This window comes from Rhincodon typus, chromosome 31 (assembly GCF_021869965.1).
Source record: "Rhincodon typus isolate 14 chromosome 31, sRhiTyp1.1, whole genome shotgun sequence".
In the NCBI taxonomy this organism is placed as follows: Eukaryota; Metazoa; Chordata; class Chondrichthyes; order Orectolobiformes; family Rhincodontidae; genus Rhincodon; species Rhincodon typus.
Window position 1 is genome coordinate 24221264 of NC_063362.1, and position 14887 is coordinate 24236150.

Here is a 14887-nt window from a genome sequence, read left to right on the forward strand (position 1 = left end):
AAAAAGGATTCTGAATGAACATCAAATTTCATGATCCCTTATTGCTCAACACATAGTAATAGGTACGTAAATGTCTTACTGCTTGTCCCTCTATGGCTGCTCTCTGCCGCCCCAGTACATCCTGTAGCTGAGTGAAATGCTGAATAAAAGCCACCACTTCGGCTTGGAAGCGCTGGGTGTGAACATACTGCACTGATGCCATTTGAAGGCTCACTCTCATGTCACAATCTCGCTTAAGCTTCGGGTCTGGTCTGCCATACCTGGTTTCAGAGGAAAAGAATTGCCTTATTCAACAATAACTTACATTCATTAGTTCTCAAAGATGCAGGTCAACAGCAAGCCAAATTAGGAAAAATTAGAATGACCAAACACTTGGTTAAAAACATAGGCTATAATGAGGGAAGATGATAGAGAAGTGGATCGCCTTAGGAACAGTATTCCAGTGCTTGGATCCTAGGTAGTTGAAGGCATGGTAACCAACTGTGGGACCAGGGAATGGGGTGTGCACTGAAGGACAGAGTGACACAGAAATTGAGTGTTTGGGAACATAGATACATACTGGTAGATAATACAGAGAAAGGAAGGAGGACAAGAGCAGGGAGGGATTTAAACACAAGGATGAGAATTTTAAATTTGAGATCTTTAGAACCAATAACCAATGTAGCTCAGCAGGGACAGGGATGAGTGTACTTTGATATGAGGTGGGATCAGGTCAAGAGTTTTGGATCAGCTGTTGTTAATGTAGTGTAGCTTATGGGAAATCAAGGGAACCTTGTGACAATTGAGTTTGGTGATCAGACACAGATGAAGGTTCCAGCTGCAGGTGCAATTAGGGATTCATGCAATGTTATAGAGGTAGAAATAGACACTGAAATTGTAAGATTAATGACCAAAGTAGAAGATTAATAAAGTTCAACATGTAACATTGTGTTATAAAAGCTTGCAGACATTATATTAAAAGTTTTGACCACCTTTAACAAATAAAAATTAAGAACAATTCACGAAGGGTGTCTATGGGTTTAAAGAATGTATAAATGCCATGCGCACATCAAGACCTCAATATGTATCCCAATTGGAGTCAAAGCGAATTGGTTCTCCAATATAGGTGTACCAAGTGATCAAATAGAGGCTGCATACTTATAAATAAGAAACAATAGAAAGATGGCAAATCACTCCTTTAGGTGGTTTATAGTAACCAAATGAAAAGGTAACAGTAGTCAGGTTTTGGAGTTCAAGGGCAGGGGCTACTGCTGTGTAAGTGCACAAGGTGTGGTAAACTAATAGAGAACTTACAAATGCAATATGAAACTCCATTTCACCTTTACTGAACACGTTTTACTTGAGGCAAAATAAAATTTTAAGATCTGTAGCAGTTTTTTTTAATATATGATAAGTCAATCAGGACTTAATAACAGCTGTATTTTGTTCCCTCAAGCACCCATACTCATTACAATTCTACACCTGCAATATATACTTCACATGTTTTTGATGCCTGCAAAGTTTTGGTATAGAATATTCTGCAGTAGAATGGAGAAAAATTTCACCAGTAGCAACTTTCCTTTTATATCACTCTGTCAGGCACTCGAAGATTGAATAGGACCTTTCAATCATGGATATATATAGGCATAATTTAAGAATACTTTTATTCTTTCATTTTGTAGTTTTGACATATAACATTCATTCAATGTCAAAACCCAACTGGAGATTTTTATTACCTTTCAATTTTATTTGCACGAACCCAGAAAAAAGCATTTGTAGCATTTTATGGATAAAGTAAAAGTTGTTAAAAATATTACACAGACACAAATGCATACTTGTAAATGTTGAAGATGAGTGCTTCTTTGCCACTAGTGGTAAAACGTTCCCTGTACAGCTCTCCATGGGGTGTCAGATCACTGAGGGAAAGGCTTCCGAGACTGCCTTGTAGAGCAAAGTCCCCTTCTGCATGATATAAATGCATAATCACAATTACCAATCTAGATACTGCTGCCTATGTATTTACTGATAAAATAAATCAAACTAATAAGAACATTTGAACAGCTTCAATTGTGTAGAAACAGAATGGGTGACCACACACTTTGTACAATTACATTCCATTTCTCAACATGTTTTCATTTTCAAAGTGTCAGCAAGGTCTTCGTAGGATGCACTTCTCCCAGGTTCCTTCCCTCCTAACTATCTAATAACATATTTATTTAAGTAGTGTAGTTGCTCCACTTTCCACCCTGTAAGGATAGACTGCAAGGTCAACTCAGCTACCATTAAGAAATGAGAATATCTTTCACTGCTTTTAAGCATTTTGCTTTTGATTTGAAAGCAAACAAATATCCCACCAGGACTGATGGAAATTCTCAGTTGGGAAGAACACGTCACCTTCACTCAGTACTACCCTATAGGAACAAACCAGAGACTGGTATTTAATAAAGCAGAGATTTAAAATTTGCCCACCATTCTTTCGTGTTTCAATACTGCATGATACAACCAATTCTGAAGGTGATAAATTATGGTTACAATAGTATGAACACATCAGTCATACGATTGGAGTTAACACTGGAACACTGATACTGATTGAAGTGAAACATTGTGTGCACAGTTTGCTACAGAGTATTAATCAAATAAGTTCAATGAATTTGCTACAATCAGATAAAATGCTTTCAGTTGTTGGCTAGGCAACTGGACAAGATTTTTATGTGATATTTTATCATTTCTCAGAAACTTACTAAAATAGTTGGCTAAAAATTAATTACCTGCTCGCACAGAGCAGGACAAGGAGATAAATGGCCAGTTAACATTTTTTTTTAAGTCATACTAAATGAAGAAGAAAGGTGGCCAGGGTGCCACAGAATCAAACCAACAAGCCCTAGTAACACAATGAGGGCCGGGGATGAAATGGAAATCTAACAGATTGAGTCATAACTGCATCACAACATGTGGCTGCTATTGTCACAGGCCTCGTATTAGATCACCAAAGCTGTGGAACTTCCTTAGGGAAACGCTCTCATCTTCAACCACTTCAGTGACTTTCCCTAACATCAGGAGTGGAGCTACTTATTAACAACTCAAGGTTCAAATCTCAGATAACAAATAGGCACATGCCAGACTTTGGAAGAAGCCAGATAACATCCAAACTGACATGCTCTACATAATGTTCATATCAAGTAAGTGGTGGACAACAATCATTTGAAAAGAAAGTCCAGCTATATTACCCAACTTCACATCATCGATGCCAAATTTTCCACCAACAACATTTTAGGAGTTACTACTACCAAAAACATCAGAGAAATAGATATCTTTAAATTTAAAAGAGAGATTAGACACTCTGCATCAAATATCTTCGATGCTGATTCTTCAAAGACTAAACAATGATGCAATACTGCCCAGAACAGACAGTTTTCTTTTCTGGTGCTCTTCCACCACTGGTCATTGATCTATAGAATGTATTACAACATTTCAAACAGTGATCTACCTTGTGACCTCTAACATCAAGATAGCAAGAAGGCTAAAAGCTACAATACAATGGGGATACCAACAGCTCCAACAGACATAATAAAAACCATAAGAACTGAGGATGCTGTAAATCAGGAACAAAAACAAAGTTGCTGGAAAAGCTCAGCAGGTCTGGCAGCATCTGTGAAGGAGAAAACAGAGTTAATGTTTTGGGTCCGGTGACCCTTCCTCAGAACAGACATAATTTCTGACTTATAAATACAGTATGGTTTCTCCATCATCGCTGGATCTGTATTCAGTGTTCCGTACGTAGATTCATTGTGGAGGCACAGGAACAAGTAGTTCAAGAAGGCAGCCCCCCCAAAAATTTCATGTGCAAGTAAGGAAATTCAGGAACAACATTCAGACAACTTGTTTTTTTAAAAAAACATTAAGCTCAGTATTCAGCCTTGCACATTGACTGACTTGTTAGTAGTAGCATTTCGAAGAAACTCATGGACTGAGCATTTGATGAATTATTTCAATAATTTTCAGTCTATGTACACAAAGGTACATCTGAAAGGATCCTTTGACAGCACCTTCTAACGACCACTTCCGTCTAGAAGGACAGGACAATAGATACATGGGAGCATCACTACTTGCCAGTTCCCTGCCAAGCCACTCACAATCCTGCCTTGGAAATATATCTTTATTCCCTCACTGTCAGTGTGTCGAAGTCCTGGAATTCAACCTGTAATAAACTGCATTGTGGGCCAGTCTACAGCACGTGGACTGCAGTGTTTCAAGATGAGTTCACCACCAACCTTCTAAAGTGCAACTAAGGATGGGCAATAAATGCTGGCCCAGCCAGTGATGCTTACGTCCAACAACTGACGAGAAGAAACTCCTGATCTTGTACAAGCTCATTGCAGAAACCTCAACAAAAACAGTGAAACATCCATTTAATGAATACGACTTGAATTTATAGTTGGTTTATCACAATTGGGTAAACTAATTGGCAAATTAGAGTTTGCACATTCTCCTCGTGTCTGTATGGGTTTCTCCAGGCGCTCCGGTTTCCTTTCACAGTCCAAAGATGTGCAGGTAAGATGGATTGGCCATGCTAATATAGAAGAGAGCAGCCTGGGTGGGATGCTCTTTGGAGAGTCAGTATGGACTTAATGGACCGAATGGCCTGCTTCCATACTATAGGCATCCTATGATTCTATGAAAATACAAGCACGGAACTTCAAAACAAGATAACCGATATAACTAATAATCTCATGTTTCCATAACACTATTTTTGAGAATAATAAACAGGTCATACAATACCCTAGGGCATTTAGAAGTCATGATTATGGCAATTACTTTATGTCTTCTCAATTGAAATTACAAAGTAATGGGTGACACCTAGTGGTAGAACTCCACTTTTTGAAATGCGTATTGCATACAGATCATAGCAAAGTCACTGCAGACCACTCTTCGAGAAGACCACAAAAGGTTTCTTGGCATCATTGTGCTTACACTGATAGCAATGTGCATTTTAGGTGACCTCGTTTAGTCAGCTGAATGGAATGAACAAAGAAGTAACTAATAAATAGTTTGGTGAATGCAGGTCAAGACAATCATATTTCAGGCATACTTATCCTCCTGGCAGTAGTTTGGTACGTGTTGCCGGACATTTCTAGAATGGGTGCAGAAATATCCTGTCCTTTGTTCGTTCTATTTGAGGCCATATGCTTCTCATTTTTATTTGGAAATACAGTTGCTTTGGCCATATTTGTTGTGGAGTAGGATGCTCTGTCACTGGTGGTTTGGGGTGAGGGCAGATTGCAGTAACAGTAAAGGCAGAGTCTTTTACTCAAAATTATTTTATAAATAGAACCTCAGTGGGAGCTGGATGATTTACACTGCACAATTCGTGTGTAATCCCAAAATAGCTAGTGTATGATTCAGAAGAGCCATACACAATCATATATAACCATAGATGTTTGCAATGAAGTTGGCCATTCTGCCTATCAGACCTTCGCCAAAGCAATCCAAAATTTCTTATAATTCTGTATCTACTGCCCTTTTTCCTTCTAAAACCCCTGCATCTCCCTAATTCCAAATATTTATCTAATGTTGCCTTGAGAGATTCAATGACTGCTACCTAATTTATTCTGTTGTAAAACATGCCATATTCCTATAACACTTTACATAAAAATAAATTCTCAAACTCTTTGATGACAATCTTCAGTTAACACTAACTAGCAAAGATAGTCTTGTCTTGTCTCATGTATTACCATAACCTTTATTAATTTTGATATTTTAACACCATTGATACTTCATATTCTCTCTGATTTTAATGTCCTTTCTGTAACAGATCACCTAAAACTGCATCCAGCATTATTTGTACAAAGACCATAAAATTTGCTTATAAGCTATGCCTCAAACCTGACTTGTTTATAGCACTCTCACCTCTGGGCACAAGGATATAGGTTGAAGCTCAACTCCATAATTTGCACACAAACATCAAGGCCATCATGTCAGTGCATTACTGAGGGAGCGCTGCAATGTTGAAGGTGCTGTTATCTGGATGTGACATTAAATTTCATCTGCCCGCTAATGGAGCGTCTTCATGGCACTATTTTGAAGAACAGCAGGAGAATTATCCTGGTATTACCTCAATTCAACAAAACAAAAACAGATTATCTGGTCATTACCTTACTTGTTTGTTGAAACTTGCTGTGCATAAAATGATTGTAGCTACATCATAGCATTGACATGATAGCTAATGGAATGCTTCTGGCATGTGCTTCGAGTGATGTAGTGATCACGGAAGGCACTACGTAATTGCAGGTCTTGCTATTTTCTTTGCTCTTGTATTCTACGTATATTTAAAATAAAAACTCATATTGCCATCTTTCAGCCCACTGTTCATCTCTGCCATCAACTGCTCTGCAATCCTTGCAACACCTTTTGATTCTTGCCTGTTAACCAATTTTCTATATGTGCTGTAAGATTCTATGATTCTGTAGCAGTACAAAAAGTGAGCATTCACACATCATGTTTGTATGAGCTTTTTGGCAGAGCAATCCAATTTGGTCTCACAGACCAGCCTCTTCTCCATAACCCTGAAAACTAGTTCTCTTTACTGCCAACGGCCTTTATAAAAGTTCTTATGGAATTCCATCTGTACCACTGATTCATTTAGTGTGTTCCTGACAAAACTGTTTGAAAAACCACATCATTCCGTCACTAATTCTCTCACCAATTATTTTAAATCTATGACCTCTAGTTACAAACATGAGATTTTCTTTTGTTGTTGCCAGTGATGTACCACATGAAACACTGGGGTCTATGATGGGTGCAGTTACACCAGCTGGTGGATTATGTCGCAACTAGATGGGCACTTTACTTATGTCCTACAAAAACATGGTAGATTACAATGCCAAACCTTGATGTACCAAATTTTGCTGTTATGTACCTGTGGTTTTTAATTATACCTGTAAAGAGCAACTGTGTGTTAGTGGTCATTCAAAGATATCTCCCCTCCTAACACATGCATATTTAACCCAAAATTCATGTGTTCATACTATACTGCTTCAAAACTCTCAGAATAGTATAGGACTCACCAATCAGTGCAAGATGTGCTGACAGTTTTGATACATTAGCTTTGGCAAGTTCATTTGTCTTCTTATTCAATACCAGAGACAGGGAGTGAACCTGCGAGGAAAATAAAATCATTCCATTGGATAATGGCATGGGTTTTCCAGCTATTGTCTTTGGAGGCAACACTTGAACAGAAATGCCGTTATCATTAATTTGCTTATACAATCATTGTCTTCAACTAACATATCGGTTTCTGATGCATAAGTTGTTAATTAGATAGCAATGCTAAGAACTATCTTTCCAAACTTGCAGACCCATCAAAACCCAGCAATTAAGAAAAAAGAAAGCCTGGAAAACTGATGCAGGAGTCAGGATCCACATTTTCAGGACTTAGGGGCCTGTAGGTTACACACTACTGATGTAGTGAATCAGTCGCAACTAAAACTCCAAAGAAATCATGATGAGTGATATAGGAAAATTGATTAGGAAAAGCAGCAGGAAAGGACAACATACAATCACGTGTTATATCAACCTCAAACCTCAGTAAACATGACTGCAATGACTGAACGGGTCTTTCTAACAAATCAAAATTCCTGGCATTTGTTTACCCTCTGGGGCATCTGCAACCTTTAAAACATTTTAGGAAACATTATGCAAGGTACAACAATTGGATCTGCCACCACATTTATGGGTAGAATAGAATCTCAGCTGCACTGTAACTGATCTTTACCTACTTTCTTTAAGGCCATTCGTGTGTATTAAACAGATCTACAATAACTGAACTGCTAGTCTCAAGCTGGAGAGCAGGAGGAAGATGCTCTGAAATGGAGCCCAGCCTCAGTACTGACAGACCACTGAAAAGATATCAATTGATTCCTGTATAATTGATTGCACAATTGTCCTTTGCATCTACTGCTGTAAGGATATAAATGCAGGAATTACATTCTACAAATTTGCTTGAACCCACACATTAGTGAGCAGACATATCAAGATATGTCAACAGATAGGAAATGTGTGTAATAATCCAGTTGCTACCCTGGCCTGTTCACAACAGGCAATTGTGTCAAAAAAAATTATAATTTGGAGGTCAACAATCTTAATGTCTTATGCAGAATGCTCCTTTAAACAAACTGCGTTATAACTCCAACAAAGGTATTTCTGCAAGAAACACTGTATGTCTACGTACATGTACTTAAATCATGCACATCTGCCAGAATCCCTCTCAATTAGTTTCAGTACAATTAATGCCCAGCTAAGAAATAAAATGCACAACAACCTTCAGATCCAATTTTGTGTTGACTGGTTCCTCCTGGCCTGCCTCAGATGGAGCACCTGATCCACTGGATGTTGGTTGATGCTGGAGCTCCTCCACAGGAGGTTTCAAGCCATGGTTGTTAGCCGTTGAGCCAATCCCAAAGAAATCCAAAATCATCACCCAGGTTTGAAGTGTGATTAACACATCCAAACAGTTGAAATCTACATCTACACTTCTGTTGACCTTGTTGTAACGTGTGGAAAATTCCGGATGCTTCTTATCCACCAGAAAAACATTAATATGCACTAATGATTCGTCAAAATTTGTTCTAGTACAGTGCAACTTGGAGCTTTTCAATGTTGGGGATGGCGGCGGGGTCATAGGATACTCTATGTTTTTGTCCATGTTTCGCTTTCTTCGTGTAGAGATTGGCCTCTGGTAAAACTGGAAGACGTTTTGTGCTTCTTCTACGTGAGCTGGAAGGGATCGGGGCATTTCAGGATATTCTATGTTGGAGACAGATGGACAAGACTGCGACAGGTATTCTTTTTGAGTGAAACTGGAAGGTTTCGGTGCTCCTCTAGACACCATTAGATGTTTATATTTTGAGTCTGGATTCTTTTCCAACAAATCCTCCATCAGCAGCGACCGCAGAGTGATCTGGATGGCGAGCGTATGAGGGTGGTCTTTAGTGAAGTCAACTTCAAAGTCTTGAAATGTTAAACTAACCAATCCTTGCGATTCTAGAGTGAGATCCCCACACAGCTGAACCTGCAGCTCAGAGATGCAGAAATTAGCATGAATTTGAGTGAACGATCTTGACTCCGGAACTGGAAAATCAACTGGAGTTGATGGGTAGCTCACTTGGCCAAAAAGCCCACTCCCTTTCCACTCTCGTTGGAGATCAGAGAATTTTGGGCTTCTCAACGTAGAAGTAGTATTGAGAGATTCTGGTGTGGCAGTGGTTGAACCATGTGGAGTTTTGCTGAGATCCTCACTGTATGTCAGGTTGTCCAGTGTCTGTAGGACCTGTTCATAAACGTGTTTTGCCAACATTACCTGTATAGAATAGAAACAATTACACAAAATTACATCTGTCCTTGGGTTTGACTATTCTGCAGTTACACTATATCAAATCACTGGCACTCATTTTAATAGGAGTGCCTGACAAACTGTCACTGATTCAAAATAATAACCACCATCTTCCTCTTTCCAGAGATGCTGTCTGACCTGCTGAACGTTTCCAGCAGTTGATGTTCCAACTTAGGTTGCTTTTTAGGGATTCATAACTGGGTTGTTGGGGTGGAAGAGTAGCACTAGTACCAGTACTGGCAACAAGCATGCGTAGATGATCTTTTTGCCAATTCCATTGCTCTTTAGAATAATAGAATCCCTACAGTGTGGAAGTAGATCATTCAACCCATTGAGTCCATACTGCCCCTCCAAAGAGCACTGCACCCAGACCCACCCTATCCCTGTAACCCTAATCCACTTTTCCTGCACAACCCTGAACACTACAGAGCAATTTAGCATGGCCAGCCATGTAATGTTCATAGCTTTGGACTGTGGGAAGAAGCTGGAGCACCCGGAGAAAACCCATGCAGACACGGGGAAACGTGCAAACTCCACACAGACAGTCACCCGAGGCTGTCATTGAACCCAGATCCCTGGCGCTGAGAGACGGCGGTGCTAACCACTGAGCCACTGTGCTGCTGTTCATCTGGAACATGAAACAATAAGATCTGTTAGCAAGTAAGCAGTAGGCTAAGCTACCTTTAGTTAAGTGACTGGCCAGATTCCAGCTGGAAAGACAGCCATGAAAAAGAGGATTTCTTTTAGGTTGCTATAAAGATCAATGATATATTTTAGTATATTCTTTCAGGAGGGAATAAAACAGCTCGATAAAGGTACAGTTTTATTATGGATGGTACTCTGAAAATTACTCACTATCTATAATTAGAGCATAGTAACAATTCTGTTGTTTCATTCAATCTCTCAAACCAGCTATCAAAATTTCGATAGGTGTATGTGAGGACAAGTACAAAATCAAATTCCAAATGCAGGGTGCTACTGCTATGACCCTGGATTACATTACAATGTGACGTTTGGCAGCGCAGAAACACTACTGAAAGGAAGTTATGACAACCAGTAAAGGGAACGATTACTGACAATTAACTCGAGCATAAAAGAGGAATGCACAAAAATTCTAATGAGGCTCAAAAGGTAGCGATAGATTCCATTCATTTCACAGGAAATAATATAGTTTTGCATTGAGGCTGCCTCCACACAATTAGAAAACTAATTACAAATGTAATCTGCAGAAACTGGAATGACCCTGATACTTTACCTTAAGAGGATTGACAAATTTTCCCTCAATCTTCATCTTACTGGTGGTCTCAAAGGAATCTGAAGAATTTTCAACTGGGAAAGACGAACCTGGATTTGACTCAACTGGAATTTTCTCCAAAATAAACTGAATTGTGGTGTCATTCAAGATATGAAAGGCTGGAAAGAGAAATTAAGAATATGAAGGTAGTACAACTCCACCAAATGAAGTAGTGTTCTTTAACTAGAAGTAGGTATTCTTGAGCACCAATTAGCATTAAATGATTACTTCAGTGGTTCATTTTGAAATAAAATCTCAATTTTCTCTCCATATTTCCATTGAGGTGAGACACTCTGCAGTGTCCAAGTAAGTGGCCATTCCACACTTCAAAGACTTTGAATGTCAGTCAGGAAAAGCTCACAGTCAAGTCTGCCCGAGTCCACTCTCAACATTCCCACACACAATAAAGCCAAAACAGCTTCTTGGGCTCTAAGATTCATATTCACAGTGGGCAGTGCATTGTTTGACTAAGCCACTAGGGAACAGTGACTTCACTCAGATTTGGCTTGCATAAAACAAAAATAGTTGTGTACTGTGAACTGACCTTGACCCTTGTGCACGGAATTGAAGAAATCTTGCCGTGTGAAGTGCAGTTCTTCCTGGCTGGAGACACTGGCAGCACCTGAACTTGGCCGAGAGGACTCGCTGGCATCTGGCTTGCAGCCTCGTATATTGTTATTCAGGGAATACAATTTAATGTCTTTAATTTCAACCTGCAGCCGGTTTCTCCCAGAATCATCCTCGCCCGTCACAAAGTTCTGGATTGAAGTCCGGCCTAAGTGCCCAACCAACAACTCAGAGCTTCCAGGTTTCCGTGGGACTGTGACTACTGGTGACTCGATGTTAATGTTCAAAATTAATTTTACTGGGTTCTGTTGAGGAGATACCATCCCACCATCTACATCATCTTCAAGCTCAAAACCAAACGTGTCCCGTGCCTTCCGTGGTTTCTCGAAAAGCAAAACCATCTCACTGTACTCTGCTGTTTTGTTTACCAGGACAGTAGAAACTTTGGACGCTGCACTCTTCAACATGTTTTGGAAGTTATCTTCGAGTTCATCCATAGATAAGGTGAGTTCTTTAAGAATTTTTGGGGAATGGTTATAATGTAATGACGCCATGTGCAGATTCAGCAAAAACTCTTCCTCTGACTGTTCGATAAATTTAAAGCTCAGTGCTTCGCTGTGGTTCATCTCAGTTTCAGGCCTCATGAAAACCGACTGAAAGAAACCCAAGTCACTTACTGCTTCATATGCTTCTGTATTTCCAATGCTCACCACAAAATGGTTCTTTACTTCATCCTGGGTCAAATCTACAAGTTGAAGACAGCCAAGAGACCCATGCATTTCAAATCGGCTACCCATGGAAACATTTACCTTTGTGCCATTAATACTAGCTGTAGCAATTTTTCTTCCCAATTTCTCTCCACTTGCAAGCCCAACAGTCCGGAGGAGCAGTATATTGAGCCGATGGATTTCTACTGCCACCTGTGTGTTCTGATCATAGGTAGACTGAATGGATTCTCGGTCCTCAAAACTCATTGCTGGATCTACAAGTGACGGCTGTGGACTTGCATCTTCTTTGCCTTTTGGAAAGGATTTCTGTAAGAAGCCAATGAGTTCTACCATGGTTTCTGGATTAAGGATGATGTCCAGATTATTAACTTGCAATGACATGACCTGTAAGGAGCTGTCCAAGTTCATAGATGGGCAGTCAGAGCTCACAAATTGATATTCCAGTTTAATTAGGACATCCTGGTCCTGAGCAGGACAGGATGCAGTGACTTGCTCTTCTAATGCTGAAGTGTTGCTTAGTGTGTTCTTATTCTTATCCAGTGAGGTACCATTGACTGATGTAGCAATAGACGAGTGAGGAGAGACAGGGGATTGTGCTCCACTATCTCGAAGACTGCCAGTGGGAACATCAAAACTCAAATTTTTGTGGGAAGCCATCAGCAAGTCAAAGTCTGAACCATAGGTTTGGACAGTGTCCACCAACAATAATCCATGTACAGTAAGTGTCACTTCACTGTCATAGGGCCTCTTCACAAAGTTGGAGTTGATGCCAAAAACTTTCAATACAGAGATGTATCGTCCACAACTCTCAACTCCCAGCTGCATGTAATTGACTTTGAATTCTGCTAGGAGTAGTTTGGACTCCACCAATACCTCACGAGTATGCTGCTCAAGTGACATTACGCTCTGTGTCAGGCTCATCTTTGAATCCAGCAGCTTCCCTCGGCTATCCACCTTCTTAAAGATTTTTTCTCGTCGCAGAGATTGCTGCTCACCTATTTTCTGCTGCACCTCAGAAGCAGTCACCCTCAACAAAAAGTTGTGCAATGCTGTAATTTTATCCTCATTCACGTGTATTTTCAGCTCAGGCAAGGTCCCAGACAGCATCGCACCAGGACGATTTGGATCAGAGGTGTACATTAACCGCCGTTCTAGCTGTAACAGCACATTAAATTTCTCAACGACGTGAGTTGGCCCAACTTCGCTGTCCTGAACATGCTTCCAATTGTCCATGACTCGCCCAACCATGATCTGCATGTCCATGAAGGATAGACAGTATTTCTCATACAGCTTATTGTTGATAAAATGTTGCTGCAGTTGTTCCTCAGTAAATCCTAAAGTCAGGAATTCTGGGGTCTTTGTTCCAGGATCAGAACTGGGCTCTGGAGGAGGGGTGTTGGGTGGCGTGGCTAGTGGCGTCTTGTACTCGTCATCACTGATCTCTTCGTCTTGGACTGAAGATCCTCCATTGCCTCTACCTTTTGGCTCATCTGTAAATACAAAGAATGGATTTAAGAGGACAATGAGAAATCTTAAATTAAAGCTAAAATGCTACAAATGAAGAGCTACAACAGATGAACATCTCAAAGAAAGACAGGCCAACATTTCAAGCACAATCTTCTTTAATTCAAATGTTAATCTATCTTTCAGGTGGCGAGCAACTCGTATTTTCCCAGCAATTATTTTCTTGGTAAACCCACCAGTATCTATATGTTGAATGAACCCTGATGTGCTTATATAGATTTAACAGAAAACTGAGATGAAATACGTGCTCTCCCCCTACTCAATCACATGCCTAATTGGCACTTTATTTGACAGACTCAGGCATTCAATTCCCAAAAAGATATGAGACAGGGACATCACCAACTCTCCTGTCAGCAGGGAAGATCCCCATCTCCTTAAATACCACTATGGTCTGATGCACAGCCCATTAACCGTTACATGGAAACAAATGAAGCTGATCTAGTGAATAGCTCATAACCTGTTAAACAGAGCACTCATCCACAATGTCATTAAGAACTCCAAGTGACTCTTACTAGGAGAGACATTGATAACTGACTGAAGAAAGTTTACCTCCGATATTCGTCAGCAGAATTCGACCTAAATCCACAACAACAAGTACGGAATCTGGGGATTTGAAATCATCGGGGAAAATCACCTGAGGAGCGGAGATATCTAATTTCATCATCCAGCGTTTGTCATTTTCCTACCAAAAACAAAAATTTCCATTAATATCTTTAGATAACACTGTTATGTGCCAATTTTTCCTGTTGAAACCTCCCACTGACCTTATGACTAAGGGCAGAAAATTCCAAGATGTTTAAAAATGTAGTACCCAATTCTTTGCATGAGCTCCTGTAGCACAAGTAGAATAACCAATCTGTGAGTTGCTTGTAAATCCCTTGTTATGTAGTTTTGACCTTGCTGCACACAACAGGTGAGGAAAGTACCCTGTAATCACAGTTTGCCCCAATCCACACTCACTCCCAAATTGGAGATTGGCCGAAATGCAGTCAGGCAACCCTCAGTAATACTTAATTCAATTGAGGGGATCTGCCCTTCAAGTGGAATTCTTGTTAACCCAATCTTATAGGATCAGTTCTGTAACTACGGTGGCTATCCCTAGCCAGAATTAACTGCTTACTAGAATAGGCCCTAATCCAGTTTAATGGAAACTAGTACATCGTCACAGATGGGACAATGCTACATTTGCAATTTATTATAACTATGGTGGATAAAGTCTATTCCGTCTTTCCTACTTCATTCTGAATAATTATCCCAGACTTGATACAACACAAGTCATGAACGTATAGTGAATTTAATATTCGTCCAACAGCCATGTCCATCATAGGAAGACCTTGCATTTCAAGATAGATAATTTTAACATTGTACAGCATTATATCTAGTCAAAAATGTGGTAAAGGCTCTATT

At 39.9% G+C, this 14887-nt stretch overlaps 1 protein-coding gene across 2 annotated transcripts in view; it reads right to left on the reverse strand.

Moving 5' to 3' along the window:
* vps13d (vacuolar protein sorting 13 homolog D) overlaps positions 1-14887 on the reverse strand; it is a 259288-nt gene that overhangs the window by 195318 nt on the left and 49083 nt on the right. For both annotated transcript variants that reach the window (XM_048615025.1, XM_048615024.1), the window contains exons 17-23: positions 14030-14162; positions 11206-13446; positions 10623-10780; positions 8297-9334; positions 7044-7134; positions 1815-1941; positions 80-260 (exon numbers count right to left, since the gene is read on the reverse strand). In XM_048615025.1, coding sequence (XP_048470982.1) covers positions 80-260; positions 1815-1941; positions 7044-7134; positions 8297-9334; positions 10623-10780; positions 11206-13446; positions 14030-14162 — 3969 coding nt within the window. The remainder of the gene's footprint in view (positions 1-79; positions 261-1814; positions 1942-7043; positions 7135-8296; positions 9335-10622; positions 10781-11205; positions 13447-14029; positions 14163-14887) is intronic.